Consider the following 20,700-nt stretch of genomic DNA (forward strand, 5'->3'; position numbering starts at 1 on the left):
TGCAGGTGGATGACCTCACATCAGAGTTGGATAGCTCTGCCTCAAGCAGGAAGACCTGGCTATATGAAAACATTGGGTTCGACACTGAGTCCCAAAGGCTGAAATGTGCCCAGTCAGTAGGTGAGGTGTTGTTTCCTGAACCTACAGTACGTTGGGCAACATTGGAATAATATAGGAGGCCAAAGAGACAGAGGTCAGGGAGGGAGTGGGATGGAGAATTAAAGCGACAGGCAAATTCAAGCTCACCCTTGCTTTATTTTTGCTTCAATCAATGCATGGCTTGTCAGCTTTAGAAACTACCTTTCATCACAGAGCCTTCTGGAAAACAAGACTTTTTATGAAACAACATCTAAATATGACACATTTTCTATTATTTCAGCAGCAAGATAACTTTAAAAATTCTTAATCATAATATAAAAATAACATTTACAAATCCTTATCACAACCCAGTTCTCACTGCCAAAGTAGCCACTGACATTTGGGTAGTCAAGCTGCATGACCAAGAGGGCAGCCAAAGCTCACAAAGCTGAATCATTACTTCAAAAGGCCAATGATAACAAAATTGTTCACATCGATAAATACTTGGAACTGACCATTACACTCAACAATAATTATACAGAAGGCAAACATTTAAATATCTGTAGATGTATTAATTTTAAAGTAAGAGATACCCCCAAACAGTAGTTTATTACATTATAACATCAAAATGTACTCTTGCTGCTCCGGTAGTTAAGGTGTTTCTAATACAGGGAAGTTGATGGAGAGGAAAATCTTCATTTGCACAGTGCCATCGATAAGTGGCAGAAGTTTGCTGCGGATGTACGACACTTCTGTCACCTTGTATAGTCCTTCAACAAGTTTAGTGGTTTACTGTATTTGATGAGTTTAAAGATATGATACTCACTTCCCTAGTATCCCTAAACTTTTGTTCTCATCACGATGCTAAGGTTGATGATCAGTGATAGGAAATGTTTCAAATGCTCTTAGCATTAACCTTAATAATAGGTCAATAAAATTTTCTTCTTGCAGTTGTGCTTTGAGTCTAATTGGACTTATCTTTTGTATCTTCTTACAACATTAGGAGGAGCCCATTTGGCCTATTTCCTCCATACTGGCCCTCAAAGCAGCCATTCAATACCATTCCCTTAATTATTTGCCCTTAACCCTGTCACACATGCCCATGTACCTTCCCCCCACCCCCCACCCAAACCCCGTCTCCCACTGATTCTCCCACCAGCACTTGGTGGCAATTTACAGTAGCCAATTAATCTACCAACTGGGATATGGGAGGAAAAGGGTCACAGACAACTGTCCAAATTGCACACCGACCGCACTGGAGATCAGAATCAAACCTAAGTGCCGGAGCTCTGAGACAGCTGCACTATCTGCAACACCGCTGTTTCACCCAACAAACATTGCCAGGTTAGTTTAACAGAGGGTCATCTTCCTCCATGTACAGAAAGATGGCATCACTCCAAATAGCCTACTTTCCATATTTAAATCATAAATCGTTCTGCCAGTAGAACTGTATTGGGCAGAGGACCTGTGATGGGGAAAGGCAAGACAATTAAGAGGAGGAGATTGTGTCAGCTCTGGAGATGATTAGCTGGGGTGGTGGGAGGAATCAGGAACATTAGCTGGGGAGCAGATTGTGGGTGTTGGGGAGACAATAGGATGTTTGAGGAGATGATCGTGGTGGTGTTATTGAAATCACCAAAGGGGGACTGAGAACTTTGGAGAAGAGCTGGATGGGTGCGGTGGGTGTGAAGTTGGGGAGCAGGCTAAAAAAATGAAGATGCACCACTCCAGAAAACACCCTTGCAGTCACCCAGGAAGACCTCTAACTAATACTGAAGCAGGCCTAGTAAAGATCCCTTTAGTGCAAAAGGCCAGCACCATTCATTGTGGTATAATTTCATGCAGCTGATGTCAAGAGGACTGTTTCATGCTATTTGATGATACTGCATGTAGCCAATGGTCCCCATGTGCCTGCGTATCATGCACATGGAGGATCCGGGTTGAAGATCCAGGTGTGTGCTCCTGGCACACAGATATTCAATTAAGTTTTGTATTTGTGTTTTAAATTTAATCAGGCTTTCTGAAACTTTCAACTATGTGGTACGAAAGAAAAATTGTACCAGACAATAGAATTTCTAGTTGACATTGTTTGGTAGGTGGATGAGCTACAGTATGCCTGGACAAATACTATATCTCTTTAAATATTAACACCAGTAAGTTTTTTATTTACTCAACATTCATAAAACATTGCTGGTTTTAATAAAACCAATGAAAGTAAAATGTTCATCCCTTATTGATTAAATGCAAATCGCAAAACATATATGATCTCTGCATTAGAAGTGTAAATTACTTGAGCTTTCCTTACTATTGGGAACTACAGATTGCAGAGAGAGGTTATAAGATGTTTTCGATGGTGGTGGTTGTGGGGTGGGAGGTGGGGTTTGAAGGCTCAAATGACTTTTACAAGAAACAACATGAGGAATAACTTATGCCACAGAGTTGAAACAAGATCTATGCCTATGATCTCAGGCCTTTCATTGTAGCTTCCTGTTGTAAATCAGTTAAGACTTGAGTAACATTATAAACAACTTAAACAGCTTACATCCATGTAAGATGTGGGTGAGGCAGTAGGTGAACAGAACTTCAAAGTAACCACAGTGATGGAAATTAATTAACTCTGTTGGAAAAGCAGTTGAACAGCAGAAAAGTTTAAGCAGCTTAAGTGAGCGATAACAGAGAGTTATGTTTTAACTGTAAATATCTAATTATAACAGGTGATTCATAGGAACTGTTGATTTGTCTATTACAGTTATTTAAATTTCATGATTGTGAAGTTATGAATTACAAGTTTTTTTAAATTTTATGATTTCATCTGAGACTAGCTAAGCCAGCTGAACACCAATGTTTAGAAAGTACGTTGCAAATAGTATGTGAGAGATTGTGGCTTCCTCAAGTATGACACTGCGATCACCAACGGTCTTTATCAATAGAGAGGATCACTTGACATATTTGGATGACATTCCTGTGATATCAGAGTATTCATTCCCATGTCCTTAAAAATCCATAATGACCCTGTTTGAAAGTTTTGAGAGTAGTGAGTCAAACCTATTGTCGTTTTTAAGCTCCTTATCTTTTAACAAATTTGATGTTCTAACTATGCAAATTAAATTTTAGTACAAAGAGAAGGAAAAGTCTCATTCAACCTCACTCTTGTAGTCAGCTTGGGCCTTGACATTTAACTTAAAGTTCACAGGGGACAATTTCTGTGTTATTTTCTTAAATGTTTGCCATACATTTGACATCCACCAACTAAAGCAGACTATTATTTTTAGCTGAATATGTTATTTCTCCAGGGATGCCACTAACCATCCCCCAAATAATTCCCCTGAAATTCTAAGAGCACACTTTTAATGCAGGTACAACGTCAAAACTGCTTTTCACAGCTGCTAATCTTACAAGGTGAATAAAATATTTAAAGATCATCTGGCAAAACAATGTCGCAATCCAAATTGTGTAATCAGATTCTTCCAAGAAAACCAATAAATCTTTCTACTTCTGAACAAGTAGCATGAATCATCTCTCACTGTAGAAATCTCACAGTGTATTTTAACCAAATGTTACTTGTGCTTTAGAATTCTAAAGTTTGGTCCCAACCTGATGCCGTAGAAAACAATGGAGATTGCTGAGGAGGTGGCCGGAATTGATTTGGATGGTGTAGACATTTTGACCCTATTGCTAAGAAGTTCACTTTCAACTTCTGACAAAGGAGCTCCATGAAAAGTATAAATGTGCACAAGTAGAGTTATTCCCCAAGCAGATCTACAGTTGCATAGTCCTGGTAGATAGTGTAGATACAGACTTGTAACTATGGTATAAATGGATGAATAAACATTGCTAATCCAACTTCCAAATGTTATATAAGTTAAAAAGTGTTAGGGATGAGAAGGTTAACAGCACTATGTGTCTTAATACCCAGGTGAAATCAAATGCATTATGTCTAATCCTCAATATAAATTGCAATATACAGGATGTACTGGAGTGGAGACTTTCTTTTATTATATACCTATTCATGAGATATGGCCATCACTGGCAAGGCCAAATCAGTCTTTTACTGCTGCAATCCATGAATTAAATCTACTTGTAATATCTCCACTGAAGCATCAAGTTGCAGTATACATCTATTAAAAGAGGTAGTGATTTATTTGCAAAACAAAACACCTGATCTACATACACATTGAGTATTTAAGATTCCATGAGAGACTGTTCCAGACAGCGGCAGCATTACAAAGTAGGCACACAAAAGAATTCTCCTGTCCAATAGGATGACCGTATGCCCCTGTAAATATATATGCAGACTACAATATATCCAGAGAAACAAAGGAATGCAGATACTGGAACCTAGATGAAAAAACAACAAGATGCTGGAGGAACTCAGCAGGTTAGGCAGCATCTGTGGAGAAAAGCAGACGGTCAAAGTTTCGGATCAGGACCCTTCTTCAGGACTTGAAGAAGATCCTGAAGAAGGGTTTTGACTCGAAACGTTGACCGTCTGCTTTTCTCCACGGATGCTGCCTGATCTGCTGAGTTCCTCCAGCATCTTACAATATATCCACATATCGTGATACTCTACAGTACTGTATCATTTGCTTACAGGGCAACAGGAAAATAAGGGAAGAATCAGTGTGTTTCTTGCTATTTCCTGGCAGCTGATTATAGGACCACACTCCTGTATTCTTATCAGTAAAGGCATCAACCTCAAGCAACAAAAGTCAATTAACATTTTATAAGCACTTTAAATACCATGCTGTGCAGTTCTCATATCCACGTTCCAAATTGCACATACTGCCACCAGAGAAAGTTCAAAAAGGATTCCTATGATTGATCGCAGGTTTGAAATGCCATCAAACAAAACTGTTAACTTTTTTTTCACCTCAGCTGCCATTGGGCATGTTGAGTATTTCCAGCATGTATAAGTTTTTGTAGAACCTTTTCAAATTGAGTAACTTGGCATTATAGATGCAGAAATCTTTCCACTTTCAGGAAAGACGACATCTGCAACATAATTACTAACAAATCCAAAAGCAAATTCAGGAGAACTGTCTTAATGTAAAGAATAGTTAATATGGAACTTGCTACCACGGGGAATGGTTGAGGTGTATAGCACTGGTGCATTGAAGGAAAAGTTAGATAAGTAAATAAGGAAGAAAAGTGAGAAAGAGAGATTGTTTAGTAGGAACCATTGTAATGTAGTAGATACGACATCATACAGCCTTCATCGTTGCTTCTTTTGATATTATAAGCAATAAAAAGCAACTGAAATCACAGGTGCAGCTTGTCAACAAAGATCTCCATGGACTGGCTGGCAACTGCACTGAAATAAACATAGTTTATTGAGGAAGTTAACGTAAGTAACAATTGAACTAGACTGCTGCTGCCTTTTCATTTGTAATTGGGGTATAAACAATGAAAATGGGAGAGGCAAAAATGATCCGAAATTAAAGAGATATTTTAGTTTTAATGATTGGGAAGGTAGTATTGTTATGAACAACCACTCCACTCCAAGCTCTGTCAGGGCAAGAGAATACTAGGGGGACAGAGAGAGCACTTCATGAATGTTTAAAAAGTCTCCATGTAAAAATGTTACATTCCCAATGACACTTGGGAATCCCTGGCTCATGACTGCTCACAGTGAAGATGGAGCCACTGAGATGAATGGTATTGTGTCTTTTCTTTGCGAGTCCATTGAAAACAGTGGGATAAATGCACCAGCAACCATGACACTCACCCACCCTGTCAAGCACCTCCATCCCACCTGTGGAAGAGTCTGTGGGTCACCCATTGACTTCATCATTGACCTGAGAATTTACAGAACTGGAGCAACTCATCCTCATCCACTTGGGATGCCTGAAAAGGTTTTTATCATAAATAGTCAGTACCTGTACAAGTCATTTACCTAATTTACTATTTTCTGTAGAGAGATCACACTTGTAAGTGCAGCTCTGAGAGAACAAATATTTTAGGAATAGAGTTGTTTGCAATGATCCAGGGAAATGTCTGTGAAATCATAATCCTATTAGTATTAGTAAATCCTTAAAGTATTATGACTGAAAAACTGAAATATATGGGAATCTTTGTTAGGAAGAGAGATGTAGGGTTAGATGCTTGGATATGTATGCATTGTGTAGATAAAGGGCAGAAGAGGGAGACAGAGTTACCAGTATACTGGTTGAGAATGTGCCAATAATTTGTTTCGAGGTATGTATAGCTCGTGGTCTTGTTAAAAACGGGTTAGATCTAGACCCAGGAGGTTCTCCTAATTTGCCACCACCCTGAAGAAGAATATTAATGCCCATTTCAGCCAATTATAACACAACATTTTTCCAGAGGTCTGCCAAAATTATAAGAGCAGATGAAAGCACCTCTATCAAAACTTTATGCAAAGTTCTAGAGATCCTTGGTATTAAATTCATAGTAGATTTGAAAACTAAGACAATGATGATTAAAAAATATCATCAGATCCATTCTCATCTTATTAAGTAACACTTGAGCTGTTTGGAAATGTACTTTGAATGCTACATTCTTTGGGATTACATGGAGTCTGATCAGAAGGCATTTTCTCTGTGCTGAGGGTGTGGTCTTAAGAACTGAATTATCTGCTTGAGACTATAAACGCCCATTTCTTACCTTTGCAAAATTTTATTGCTTCTTAGAAGTTCTCACACATTTTTATTTTACTTCCTCTATCTGGCTTCCTAATATAAAGTGAACTCCTAATTCACATCTCAACACCTTGCTGCAGATTTGAGCTTTGATGTATTTTCTTGGAATAGTACTCTCTATTTCATTGGCAAGTCTAAATAATTTGAAACTAACTTTATTCAATTCACATTGCCCTTGATTTCTTAGAGGTTGTGATAACAATCTCTCCACTAAAACTAAGTAGAACAATTATTTCTTAAAATATTAGTCAAGCATTAGTGCTACGTAAATGTGTTGATTAACTGGAGTGCAAATGATAACCAACTGCAGCTGACACCATCTGGCTCTGCAGAATGTGTCCAGGAATGCACAATGCACAATACAAGCTCTATGATTCAGGCCTGCAGAACTTGTGACTTCCCAGCATTTTACAACTACAATAAACCTCTTGTAAAATAAATGCTGAATATATTATCTAAAATGCATACTTTAACCAAGAAGAGCACTGGTTGAATTGTAATGCATTACAATAGACGTGAAAATAACTATTTGAAATTTTTGCACAGTGAACCAAACAATTAGCTCTTTAAAAAAACAGTATATTTTCAGTTATACAAAATGTGAAATAATTGTATTTTTAAATTACGTATCAGTAAGAGTTAGTCGTTCATCACTAAAATTCAAATGTTCTTTTGAATCTTAATCAGTGCACTAGGCCTCAGGAAAGAACTCAAAGCTACTTAGAGGAGTTGTGCATATTTTTATACACTCACCATACTGGAAGTAATTACATAATGGCTGCAATCGTTTAAAACAAAAACTAAATAATTTTCTTCAAAGTGTGAACTATGTTATGAAAATTTAAACTTGGCTGATTGGAAGTAATACACAAGTTATAATTGCTGAGTAGCTTATAATATCCTATTTCGTAATGCATTGAAAAAGCTTAAATATGGGAAATCACATTTTAATTATGATTACCTTAACATGAAATGCCCACCACACTTGCAGAAGGTTGCTAAAACAAAAGGCACACCCTGGAAAATCCAGGTTAATAACCCCCAAGAAATATCTGAGCTTACTTCCAGTCCCAGTTTCCAGCCTTCAAGTACTGGTGTGAAGTAGATTCATTAACGTAGCCACAGCATACTGGTATTGGTGAAATATGTCAAATGTCTTTACCTACTGCATGTCTTTAACTACTGTAGAACCAGGCCTCTCAAGATCTTCAAAGGCCTGTTTCTTGCACTGAATTGCCAAGCCTTGGATGTGTCAAGTTATACTCCAAAGTGGTATCCAGGCATGAGTTACATGCTATTAAATACCACTGTGCTGTTCTGGACCCTGTGTGTTCTCTCTGCAGGGTCACAGAGTACCAAAAGGGAAAACCACAGACTTGGAGCTCCCAGTAATCCACAATTTTATGATGATACCGTGATATTTTGTTGAAATTAAATTGCATATTCGGTAAAAAATGTGGCGACATGCAATCCAATTTTGAGGCTCCGCTGTTCTTTGATTTAAATGCTGCCTTCTTACAGATCTTGCAGACTCTGTGACCACAATTCCATCGCTCATAATTCCCTTCCTCAGTTTTTTTGTGGAAAATTGCCTTTCTTGCAAATCAGACTTCAATTTGCAATTGTTTCTTCACTGGGGATTCAGCCTCCTGCCCTTCCACCCCATGGACCCTCTGTTTGTCCACTCAATCACGGACTCTCTATTCTTCTACCCAATCACCGATTCACTGCTTTGCCACCTTGCCCGCTCTCCGCTCTTCCCTACCTCAATGCTAGTTCCTCGCTCTGCCATTCTTTTTCCCCTTACTATGGATGACTCTATTGGCTTGTCCAGACAACCGTCTCTTCAGTTGCATGCCTCAAATGCACACAAATCGGTACTCCCCCCTCTGTATTTGGTCATTTTCACCACCTTCCACCCACAAGTGAGGACCCATATTGAGTGGCATTGATGAGCTCAGCCACATGTTACCTCATTCTTACCTCCTAGTTGTGACAGGATTTTGCTTATTCCACTGAACTACATTTCAGCCCAAATTTCCTGCTCATCATTCCCTCACTTCAGTACTACCCTCGGCTTTTGCAAGACAGTACTCTTCTCCCTTTCACATACTGAGCAACAGTTTGGACTTCAGTTCTCTGATCATTGTCCTGAGCAACCCCTTTTTTCTTCCCCACCCCACTACCATTCCACCTCAAACCCACTCTGCACCACAGAGCACGTACATTCTCACTAACATAATCACCACTTCTCTACCACATTGAGGACTGAAAATGATTTTTATTTGGCCTTTCATGGATTTGTGGGCAAAGTATGGAATTCATTGGACTGATTTCATGACAGAAAACCTTACTTGATTCTCATAAAAAAACATGTCCTAGTTTTACACTGAAAAATTAGTAAAATCAACAGGCATTTTTATAGTCATTATATACTGAATCGTCTCTTAATCCTTTGTGGTTCTAATAAAAATATATTTACTTAACCAATTAAGATATTTCCATTTAAAAATTTTAATGCTATAAAGATTGAACTTGTATTTACAGTGTGCTTTTGTATTTTATATTAATAAATTAGACTTGCAGGTAATGGGTGCATAACAATATTCCCCAAGCAGAAATGTGTTTAATAACCAGTGAGTCATTTTTTCAACACTGAATGGTGGAATGTTCTTTAGTCATTAGGAAAACTCCCTGAATTTTAAACAGAGCTTTGGAACTTCCACAATCCAAAGTAGAAAACCAAAGTGGTTTCAATACTTGTTCAAACTTGGTCTCTATACTACCTAATGATATGTACAATGCTTCTATTGTGGTCATGGTTTAATGGGTTTTTTCTTGCACTTGCATCAGTCAATCTAAACGTCAAAATAAGGCTAAGGATACCATATCCTACACTTTCAGAAAACACTGCATTCACATAGTGTATGCTCCAGTATGGAATCTTGACCCACACAACCTCAGCTTAGCTCAGCCTTATGGATGGAGTAGGCCTATATGCCTTCATTTCCAAGCCAGTATTCATATCTGGATGAAGTACCTTCAAATCCTAAGAGGTACTCAAAGACCTAGAAGAGTATTTGTATCGGCAAGAGGTCACAAATGCAACAAGATAGTATTCATACTATCTCAAACTCTACTGTAACCATGTGCTATTTATATCTCCCACCCCTTGGCACCTTTAAATCACTTTGCAAAGAAAAAACACTGGAAAATAAGTACTTCTATCTTTTGGCTGGGCCATAGGTAAGATTAACCACAGCATTCTTAGAAAGGATCTTTGGTTCACTTCCCTCATAAACTTTGTTTACTCACTAGTAACTAAACAAACAGCAAGAAAAATTACAGGAGTTAGTGTATAATGGTATTTTGTGAATTAGGAGAGAAATAAAATACTTTAATACTTTGCTTCCACAGTTTTTGGTGAAAGAAAACATTATTGAACTAATTGATCTTGCTTAGTTCACCATCCTTCATCGTTTTACTAATTTTGTTTCTTTTAAGCCACATTCTTCCCGCAAAAATGCAGGATGGTTTTATCAAGTCATCCAGCTGTATTTATGTGACTGAACATACCCATAGCAAATTTAAAGAATTGCATAAACCAGACCTCCTCACCCACAGGGCAAACAAGTCATCCACTGCTTCTTTCTAATTGTGTGTTAATTTATTTGCTGAATTTTGCATCTTGTTCCACCCTATACTTTTTTGTGGAAAAATCATTTTATTAAGTTAGCTAAAGGATGTATCTTGCCAAGTTTCCAAGTATTTTCAGCATGCATTTAAGTGAAAGAAAAATTATTCACAAGGATAGTTATAATTAATTTAATTATATTTAAAATAATAAACATTCATTTTTATGAAGTACACTTTGATAATAAGCTACAGGTGCTCTTTGATGATTCATAACTGAGGAATATAAAATTTAAGGCTGTTCAGTTTTACAATAGCTGGAAACAAAATAATCTGAAAAGAAAATATCTGTCCAGCATGCTAAAATGGAATGTGCTCATGTATCAGCTGTTTTTAGAATATGCTAATTGATATTCAAATTCTGAAAACGAGCAATATGTTAGCACTTGCTGAATTTGCACATCATTTTTAGAACTGGATCTTTTTGTTGAATCTCAGTGGCACTAGGCAGAATATAAAGGTGGAACAGATATGGATCTATGCTTTTGAATATGTTACACTTGTCACTGTACAGATAATTTTTATTTGTGAAGTTTATACTTCCTTCTGCATGCTCTTCAATAGCTACAATTTCTTTCAATTTATCCTAGTGGAACTAAGGTTGCTTATCACATTGTTATCCTAAACTTATTTCCCATTTGCCCCAATGAAGGACAGCATAATTTGGATCATGTGGTTAGAAAAATGTTAGTTTAATAACAGAAATGAAAACATCTTTAGGGAATAGAAAGCAAGCTCAGGAGTTTCACATGGATTAAATGCAATGGATAGAAAAGGCATTCAGAGACACAAGGAAAACATTTTCATAACCATTTGGGATACAAAGCAGGTAAAATACTAATGGAAAAGACAAAGGAAACAGAATTCTAAAGTTGTTTTAAGACAATAAGGGAGAGATAGTGCAGTTAGGAAGGTGGAACACGGGAAATTTCAAACTTTAACTACATACCTTTGCCATTTCTTGATTTTAAATGCAATTTCCTCATCAAGTAATCAAATCTCCAGATATCTTCAGATAGAAGAAGAATAGAAGGAGACAAAATGATGAAAAAGAAAAAAAAAGTATCAAAGAATAAAAAGAGACAGGAAGTAAAGTGATACATATATAACTCTCCCCCTAGAACTGCCTAATGGCAAAGAAGTATCAAAATACTTGAATATTCCACTCCCATAGCTTCAAATCTTTCAGCTATTTTTTAGTGTTTTTGCTTCTTCAGGAAAATGTGTCCTACACTGTTTACAAAACTGACCAGGGCTGTATTGTGGAACATCAAGACCTAGCTGCCTGAGCTAGATACCAATTCAGCCCATGTGTGACTGAAGTGCTAACACTATTATCGGCACAAGGGTAAGCCATTACCAAAAGCGCCTGCTGGATTTTCCAGAATTTCACCAGGAAATGTTCACAATCATATTCTACACTGGACATAAGTGATCCTTTGAGAGAGAGCTGAAAAAGAAACAGCACGACGCATCCAAATTTCTGGGCCATTATCTCAATCCATTAAAATTCTAATAAAATATTGAAAAAATGTTTATATTTAATAATTGGCTCTCCTTTTAGGCTGAGTGTGGGTACATGCAATCATATACTTTAAGTTCTGTTTCACACTGGTTTAATTGTGATGAAATCTTCTTTTGTAACATTTATGTCAAATAAGTAAAAATATGTTTAGCCTTTGCTGACAGCAAACATTTATTTTATTTCCAGTCACAATCATTGGATTCTTTAGGCAGATTTAATTATTATCTATTCAGTATAATTCACTGGATAGGATTTCTAGTGCATGTTAAGGAAGTGAATTAAAATTGCCAGCGTGTGTCACTGCAGCATTCTAATCATAGTCATGGAGCGACACAGCACAGAAGCAGACACTTCAGCCCAGGGAGTCTGCCCTGACCATCAATCATTCATTTACACTAATCCCATATTAAACCTGCTTTTTAAAAAAATCTCCCCATACTCTACCACTCACCTACACAGGAGGAGCAATTTACAGTGGTCAATTAAATATGAATCCATACAGCACTGGAATGTGGGAGGAAACCAGAGCACCAGGAGAAACCCACTTGTGCACAGGGAGAATGTGCAAACTCCACACAGACAGCATCTGAGGTCAGGATTGAAACTTGGTCTTTGGTGCTGTGAGGCAGCAGCTCTACCAGCTGTGCCACTGTTCCACCCCCTCAGTTGCAGGAATGAGATCCACTCAGCCCGACCGATAATTCAGATATGAAGTCTTAGAAAATTGGGGATTCCACATTTTTTGGGTATAGAACGAAAGCGCAAAGCACTAATTTACAGTGCTGGCTACTGTATACCATCCTTAAAGATAAAATTGAAGACCTGACAGCTAAATACCAAGCCAAAGTAGGAGATACTGTACAAACAAATGCCAAGTCACCTTTGGATTTGACTAAGTGAAATCAGGAGCAAGGAATGGAGTGAAATTGGAAATTCCAAACCATTGGTCTTAGCCTTAAGGGCAATCCACAAGCAAGCGCAAAAGTCAGAGCGGAAGGGAATTTCTGGGACAAACTTAGAGTTTGGGAAAGATCCCACATCATCTAGGCTGGTCCAGATAATTAAGGCACAAGGAGCCCAAAGAGCGTTGGCAAACTGGATCCAAAATTGCTTGGTGATAGGAGGCAGAGGGTAGTGGTGGATGGGTGTTTTCTGACTGGAGATCTGTAACAAGTGGAGTACCACACGGATCGGCGCTGGGACCTTTGTTGTTCATAATAGGTATTAATGATTTGGATGAGAATGCAGGTGGTATGATTAGTAAGTCTGCAGACAACACGGAAATTGGTGGAGTCATACATAGCAAAGAAGGTTGTCTAAGGATACAGTGGGACATAGATCAACTGGGAAGTTTGGTGAAGCAGTGGCAGATGAAATTTAATCCAGATAACACACCATGGGAAGTCAAATTCTGATCGAACACACAGAATAAATGACAGGGACCTTAAGAACACTGATGCACAGACAGAACTTGGGGTGCAATTCTATAGCTCCCTGAAAGTGATAACAGTTGGATAGAGTAGTTTAAAAAGGCATTTGGTGTGCTTGCCTTCCTAGGCTGAGGCATTCGGTATAGGAGAAGGGACGTCATCTTGCAGTTGTACTAAACATTAGTTGGACTGCATTTGGAGTACTGTGTACCATTCTGATTGCCACACTACAGGAAGGATGTGGTAGCAATAGAGAAGGCAGAGGAGATTTACCAGGATGTTGCCTGGAGAGCTGTAGATATAGGGAGAGATTAGATGGAGATCTGAGGGCAGTGATTCAAAGGGTGGTGAAGATTTTGAATGAGCTGACAGAGGAGGTAGTGGAGACAGATACAATTACAACATTTAAAAGGTGTTTGGACAGGTACTTGGATACAAAATCATTACAGGGATATGGGCATAATCTGGGCAAATGGGAATAGCATAGATGGCATCATAGTCAGCATGGATGAGGTGGGCCAAAAGGGTTCATTCCTGTGCTGTACGATTCCATGATTCTATACTGTGGGGCAAGGTGAGGAAGGGATATAAACAATGAAACACAGATGAGAATTTAAAACTGAATTTTTAAGCTACATTATAACTTTTTAATACTTTGTTTACACATTGCTAAAGCATCAGTAGATTATAATTTATGTTGTTCCTTTTTCACTTCACATTTTTGCAGAAAGGTAATGGTACATTTTGTCCTCTTCTTGACATTTAGGAAGTTTAGCTATATACTCCCCAGTTGGTATTATGGCAATGTTAAATAAATTAACTTGGTTATTATGGTTTAAATTCTAATGCAAATCTAATCTAGAATCCAGTGTCAATATATTTTTTTACAACGAAAGTACAGAATCAGAATCAGATATATTATCACTGACATATATCATGAAATTTGTTGTTTTGTGGCAGCAGTACAGTGAAAGACGAAAATTACTATAAATTACCAAAAAATAAATAAATAACAATGTGCAAAAGAGGAATAACAAGGTAGAGTTCATGGACCGTTCAGAAAGCTGACAGCGGAGGGAAAGAATCTGTTCCTGAAACATTGAGTGTGGATCTTCAGGCTTCTGTACCTCCCCCCTGATGGTGGTTATGAGAAGAGGGCATGTCTCGGATGGTGAGGGTCCTTAATGATGGATGCTACCTTCTAGAGGCACTGCCTTTTGAGGATATCCTCGATGGTGGGGAGGGTGGTGCCCGTGATGGACTGGCTGAGTCCACAACGCTCTGCAGCTTCTTTCGATCCTGCGCATTGGAGCCTCCATACTAGGCAGTGGTGCAACCAGTCAGAATGCTCTCCACCGTATATCTATAGAAACTTTCAAGACTCTTTGGTGACATACCAAATCTCCTCAAACTCTTAATAAAGTAGAGCCACTGACATGCCTTCTTCATGATTGCATCAATGTGTTAGGCCCAGGATAGATCCTCTGAGATGTTGACGTCCAGGAACTTGAATCTGCTCACCTTTTCCACTGCTGACCCCTCAATAAGGACTGGTGTATGTTCTCCCGACTTCCTCTTCTTGAAGTCCACAATCAATTCCTTGGTCTTCCTAACGTTGAGTGCAAGGTTGTTGTGATACCACACAATCAGCCGATCAATCTCACTCCCGTATGCCTCCTCATCGCCATCTGAGATTCTGCCAACGATAGTGGTGTCATCGGCGAATTTACAGATGGTATTTGAGCTGTGCCGAGCCACAGTCATGAGTGTAGAGAGAGTACAGCAGTGGGCTAAGCACGCATCCTTGAGGTGCGCCCGTGTTGATTGTCAGTGAGGAGGAGATGTTATTGCCGATCTGCACTGACTGTGGTCTCCCGATAAGGAAGTCAAGGATCAAGTTGTAGAGGAAGGTACAGAGGCCCAGGTTTTGAAGCTTGCTGATTAGTACTGAGGGGATGATGTTGTTGAATGCCGAACTGTAGTCGATAAACAGCAGCCTGACGTATTGCTGTTGTCTAGTTGCTCCAAAGCTGAGTGAAGAGCCAGTCAGATTGCGTCCACTGTAGACCTGTTGCAGCAGTAGGCAAATTGCAGTAGGTTCAAGTCCTTGCTCAGACAGGAGTTAATTCTAGCCATGACCAACCTCTCAAAGGACTTCATCCCAGTAGATATGAGTGCTACCGGGTGATAGTTGTTGAGGTAGCTCACCCTTGTCTTCTTGGGAACCGATATGATTGATGCTCTTTTGAAGCAGGTGGGAACCTCTGACCACAGCAGTGAGAGATTGAAGATGTTCTTCTACACTCCAGCTAAGTAATTGGTCAGTACATATTTTCAGTACCCAGCCAGGTACACCATCAGGGCCTGATACCTTGTGAGGGTTCACCCTCTTGAAAGATGTTCTGACTTCGGCCTCCAAGACAGAGATCACAGGGTTGCCAGATGCTGTGGGGATTCGCACAGGTGTAGTGTTATTCTCCATTTCAAAGCGTGCATAAAAGGCATCGAGCTCATTAGGGAGTGAAGCATCGCTGCCATTTATGCTGTTAGGTTTTGCCTTACAGGAAGTAATGGCATGTAAACCCTGCCACAGCTGTCATGCATCTGATTGTGTCTCTAGCTTCACATGGAATTGCCTTTTCCCTCTCACGATGACCTTCTGCAGGTCGTATTTGGACTCCTTGTGGGGTTCTGGATCGCCAGTTTTGAACGTCACAGACCTAGCCCTCAGCAGACTGCGCATCTGCTGGTTCATCCAGGGCTTCTGGTTTGGGAAGGCTCAGTATGTTTTCGAAGCCACACACTCATCCACGCAGGTCTTGATGAAGTCAGTGACGGCCGTGGGATATTCATTTATATCTGACAATGAATCCTTGAATATGGTCCAGTCCACCGATTCAAAGCAGTCCTGTAAATGCTTCTCCATCCCCCTTGACCATACCTTCGCGATCCTCACCACTGGTGCTGTGGTCCTCAGTCTCTGCCTATATGCTGGGAGTAGAAGTACAGCCAGGTGATCGGACTTGCCAAAGTGTGGGCATGGGATGGCATGGTAAGCATTCTTGACGGTGGTGTAACAGTGATCGAGGGTGCTGGCTCCTCTGGTTCTGCAGGTGACATGTTGGTGGTAGTTGGTCAGAGACTTCTTCACGATGGCCTGGTTGAAGACCCTGCGATGATTGGGAAGGCATCAGGGTGCATTGTCTCGTGACTGTTGATCATGGTGCTCAGCTCCTCTGGTGCCAGCTCGACATTTGCCTGGGGTGGAATGTACACTGCTACCAAGATGACGGTGGAGAACTCCCTCAGCTAATAAAATGGACGACACTTGACCACATGTCACATCATTCCATTTTGCTCTATGCACCTACTTCAAAACAGATTATTTATAGTTGACTACTGAGTTTTCATCATGGTGATTGTGGGAATCGCCTTTTAAATATCATGACATTGTTTTAAAATATTATAAAAAGTTTACAGTGCACAGCAGATATAATGCCTACTTGGGTTAAGCCATAGCTCCAGTGATTCAGGTTCAATTCTGATCTCCAGTGATGTCTGTGTGGAATTTGCACATTCTCCCTTTGACTGCATGGGTTTCCTTCAGGTGCTCTAGTTTCCTCCCATATCCCAAGGACGTGTGGGTTGGTCAGTTAGTTGTCCACTGTAAATTGCCCTTACTGTGTCGGTGAATGGTGTAATCTGGGGGGAAGTCAATGGGAATATGGGGTAGAATAAAATGGGATTGGTGTAGGACTACTGTAAATGGTGGTTGATGGTTGGCATGGACTGGTTAGTGAGCTGAAGGGCCTGTTTCTGTGCTGTATGACTATGACTAATGGATAGGTTTAACTTCATTCCACTGCACATGGAATGATCTGATATATGTACTGGAATTCTGGGTGTCAGCCCATGGCAGTTTGCTAATTAATCCCCAGTACAGTCTTTGAACAGCAACACCCAGATAATCTTCAAAATTCTTTCTCTTAACCCTTAGTATTTCCATTGTTTGCATTCATAAACAAAACATAACATAGTGATACTTAGAGATTCATATTTGTCAGTTGCTACCAGCAAAGCCATCAAGTGCATTTTTATTTTGGTTTCTAACACCATAAAGATGAATATTTGAACATTCAGCTGTTGCCAAAGATACATTAAGTGTTTTTAGGAAAATTTGCTGTCTCTTTCAAGTAATTGGTCCAAGAAAGCTGGTGTTTCACTCAGTGAAGTCAGGCTGAAAGAATGCCAGAAGATTAAGAAAGCACGAGTGACTTTCCTGGCAAAAGCTCTAGTGCAAATATGCATCTCCAGATACTGATTAGTTATGTTTGCTTATAGATCAGTAAAGCAAACATCAGAGAGTACTTGAAGGGTTTTCAAGAGTGGATTACCAGGATGTTGGTATTTAAAGACTGTACTGTGTGCTAATGGGTTGACACCCAATGTTCCAGTACATACTGTAGAATTAATTTTGTCTGTTGAGGCACACAGCTAGTGGTAATACTAACTATTTAACAATGTCTCCAACATGTCTAAAAAGACTGTTGGCAGTACAGGATTCATGAATTAGAGTATTTTGATTCCCTATGAAACCAGTACAGAACTGTTTATGAAGTACACTAGAGCCATTTATTGGTGAAGAACTAGTACTGCATGTCATAAATAGACTAAATTGTTCCATATTGACTTTCTCAGAATAAAAATATTCATGCGCATGGATTTTTGTAGGCCTTTATAAATCAGTACTGAAGCAACATAGTTCTTGTACAAGGTCTATTTTTTATTAAATAAATGATGGTAATAAGTTATTTTTTATTGCTTCCTTTCAGTTACTTCTGAAGCCATCTAACATCTGAAAAAATGACCTTGAACCAAGGAGTAGAAATGAAGAATAGCACCGTAAGTTTAATGATCATAATTTGCAGAGAATGGCTATTTTCAACATCCAATTTACTGTTTATGGAAGTGGGGTGCTGGAGGCCTGCGCTTTTAAATTAAAGACACAGATTCTACCTGAAAAAATCAATTTTGTATCTTGTTATTTTAGTTGTTCACATATAAACATACAATTATTGCATGTACGTTACATATCACCATAAAATTTGGTACCATTACTTGTGCATGATGCAGAAACACACCGACAAAAACAACCAATCTAATGTTAAGTGGTGCAGTAAGTGGAACAGGCTAGTAGCTCATACAACCCCTTACCCCAAATGATCGACAAATAGGGCAGCATACTGACACAGAAGTCAGCACTGCTACTGCACAGGTCTAAGGACCCAAGTCAGTCCTGACCTGGAGTGCTGACTGTGCAGAGTTTGTCTGTTTTCTCCATGATTGTGTGGGTTTCCTCCAGGTGCTTGGGTTTCTTCCCACATCCCAAAGATGTGCTGGTTGATCAACTAGCTACTGGGAGTTACACTTTGGTGTAGATTAATCATAGAGAATTGAAAGAGTCATGTGTATGAGATAGAATAAATAAAGGGAAATAAAACGAGGGGAAAAGCAACTAATGGGATTGCTGCACTAGGAACTGATGGGCTGAATGGCCTCCTTCTGTGTCACTATAAGATGAGATATCAGCTTTCAAAGCCAGGTGTTAAGTACTGTGTCAAAATGATGGAGGGTTCTGTTGACAATTAACTGACCAACCGACATGTCCTTGGGGTGTGGGAGGGAACTAGAGCACCTGAAGGAAACCCATGCAGTCAAATGGAGAATTTGCAAACTCCACACAAACATCACTGGAGATCAGAATCGAACCTGAGTCACTGGAGCTATGACTCAACCCAAGTAGGCATTATATCTGCTGTGCATTGTAAACTTTTTTATAATACTTTAAAACAATGTCATGATAAATAAAAGGAATTCCCACAACCACCATGGTGAAAACTCAGTAGTCAAATAATCTGTTTTGAAGTAGGTGCATAGACTATTACTTGAGGCATTTCATTGGAAAGGGAAATCAGGCAGAGTTTGAAAGGTGGACAAATCTTCTGCTGTTCATTCCCCACTCAAATTCTCAGTGATGTTCAGGCCTGGGAAGTCATGATAAGATTGGAAAAGCCATGTGTTTTACTGAATAGACCAGATCAGTGTGTGTGATGTCTGCATGGAGTAGTTTGACCATCCAGCTGAAACTAGTCAAAATTACCCACCCCGGATCACCACTTGTGTCAATTATAATCAAACAGACAAGGGTTCCAGCTTAAAACCAGATTTGTCTTTAAGTTTCATGAAGGCATGTGGTATCAACAGTTTCCAATTTAGCCAGTTAAGTGGCAAGTCACAATGGGCCTTCCACCAAGTGAAAACAATGGGAAAGAAATCCAAGGAAAAACTGTTCAGGTTTTTAGTTTTATGCTTTAATGGTTTCTCCACCAAACCCCATCATGAATGCTGAGGGACCCTTATAATCCAGGTTCATTCCAGTTTTCTATTGTGAGGTCCTTCAAGGTGATCCCAGCAGCTTAGATTGAAATACCTGCCGTTGGTTGGTGCCATTTGGGCCTCAGAACTTTCAGTGATTCCCCACCTTGAACAGAATAGTTGGTGGGATTTAGGTGAGCCACATCTTACAATTCCTGAGATATCTTGTCCACAGCAGCAGGTATTTTCCAACTCACACCAATATACACCTGCCTTAGATCAGCCATATGTTAGAAAAAGGCTTTTAATCCTCATCTCAGTTAACTGTATGCAAAAATAGATTAATATTCCTTCAATGTTGCATCAGATTTCATTTACAGAATCGTAAATGTATTTTGATGTGCATGGATTGAGACTACATATGTGATGCTGCAGGTACATGAAATTGATTGTGGGTTTTAGATCACTTGAAGTACGTGACAAGAAAGATCTGCTTTAAAAGTTGTAAATTCAAATTAAAATATGTTGAATGTTAATTTACTGTTCATTGGCTATCCTACAGATTTGTTCTAAATTTGACATTCTAAGCAATCAGTTTCAAAATCCAAAAGCCCAAAATATGGACCAAGCAAAATAATGCCATAAGACCTGTTGTTCATCTTAATTCAATTATTTACTTCTAGATAAAGCTCTGACATACCAGTTTCACTCTTATCTTGAACTGCATTTTGCTGAGTTGGACCATTCTGAATAATCTCAGCATTGGGTTGAGCCTGAGAAAGGAAAATATATATAATTATCAAAAGATAAATGTATAGTTTGTGCATGACTAATTGTGATATTAGTTACAATCTCCTATTATGAAATATATTAACTGGACAATTTAAGAACAATATCTAAAAAAGAGAAATTTGCATATCATGCAGAAATGTAGAATTCA

At 39.1% G+C, this 20,700-nt stretch overlaps 1 protein-coding gene across 7 annotated transcripts in view; it reads right to left on the minus strand.

The window, feature by feature from the left end:
* LOC127579062 (breast carcinoma-amplified sequence 1-like) overlaps window positions 1–20,700 on the minus strand; it is a 97,868-nt gene that overhangs the window by 59,750 nt on the left and 17,418 nt on the right. For 4 of the 7 annotated variants that reach the window (XM_052031697.1, XM_052031693.1, XM_052031694.1 and 1 more), the window contains exons 3-4: window positions 20,461–20,533; window positions 11,380–11,439 (exon numbers count right to left, since the gene is read on the minus strand). In XM_052031697.1, the coding sequence (XP_051887657.1) occupies window positions 11,380–11,439; window positions 20,461–20,533 (133 nt within the window). Of the gene's footprint in view, window positions 1–246; window positions 319–11,379; window positions 11,440–20,460; window positions 20,534–20,700 lie in introns of all 7 variants that reach the window. The other 3 variants (XM_052031696.1, XM_052031695.1, XM_052031698.1) reach the window with 2 other exon arrangements.

Source organism: Pristis pectinata, chromosome 16 (assembly GCF_009764475.1).
Source record: "Pristis pectinata isolate sPriPec2 chromosome 16, sPriPec2.1.pri, whole genome shotgun sequence".
Lineage (NCBI taxonomy): Eukaryota > Metazoa > Chordata > Chondrichthyes > Rhinopristiformes > Pristidae > Pristis > Pristis pectinata.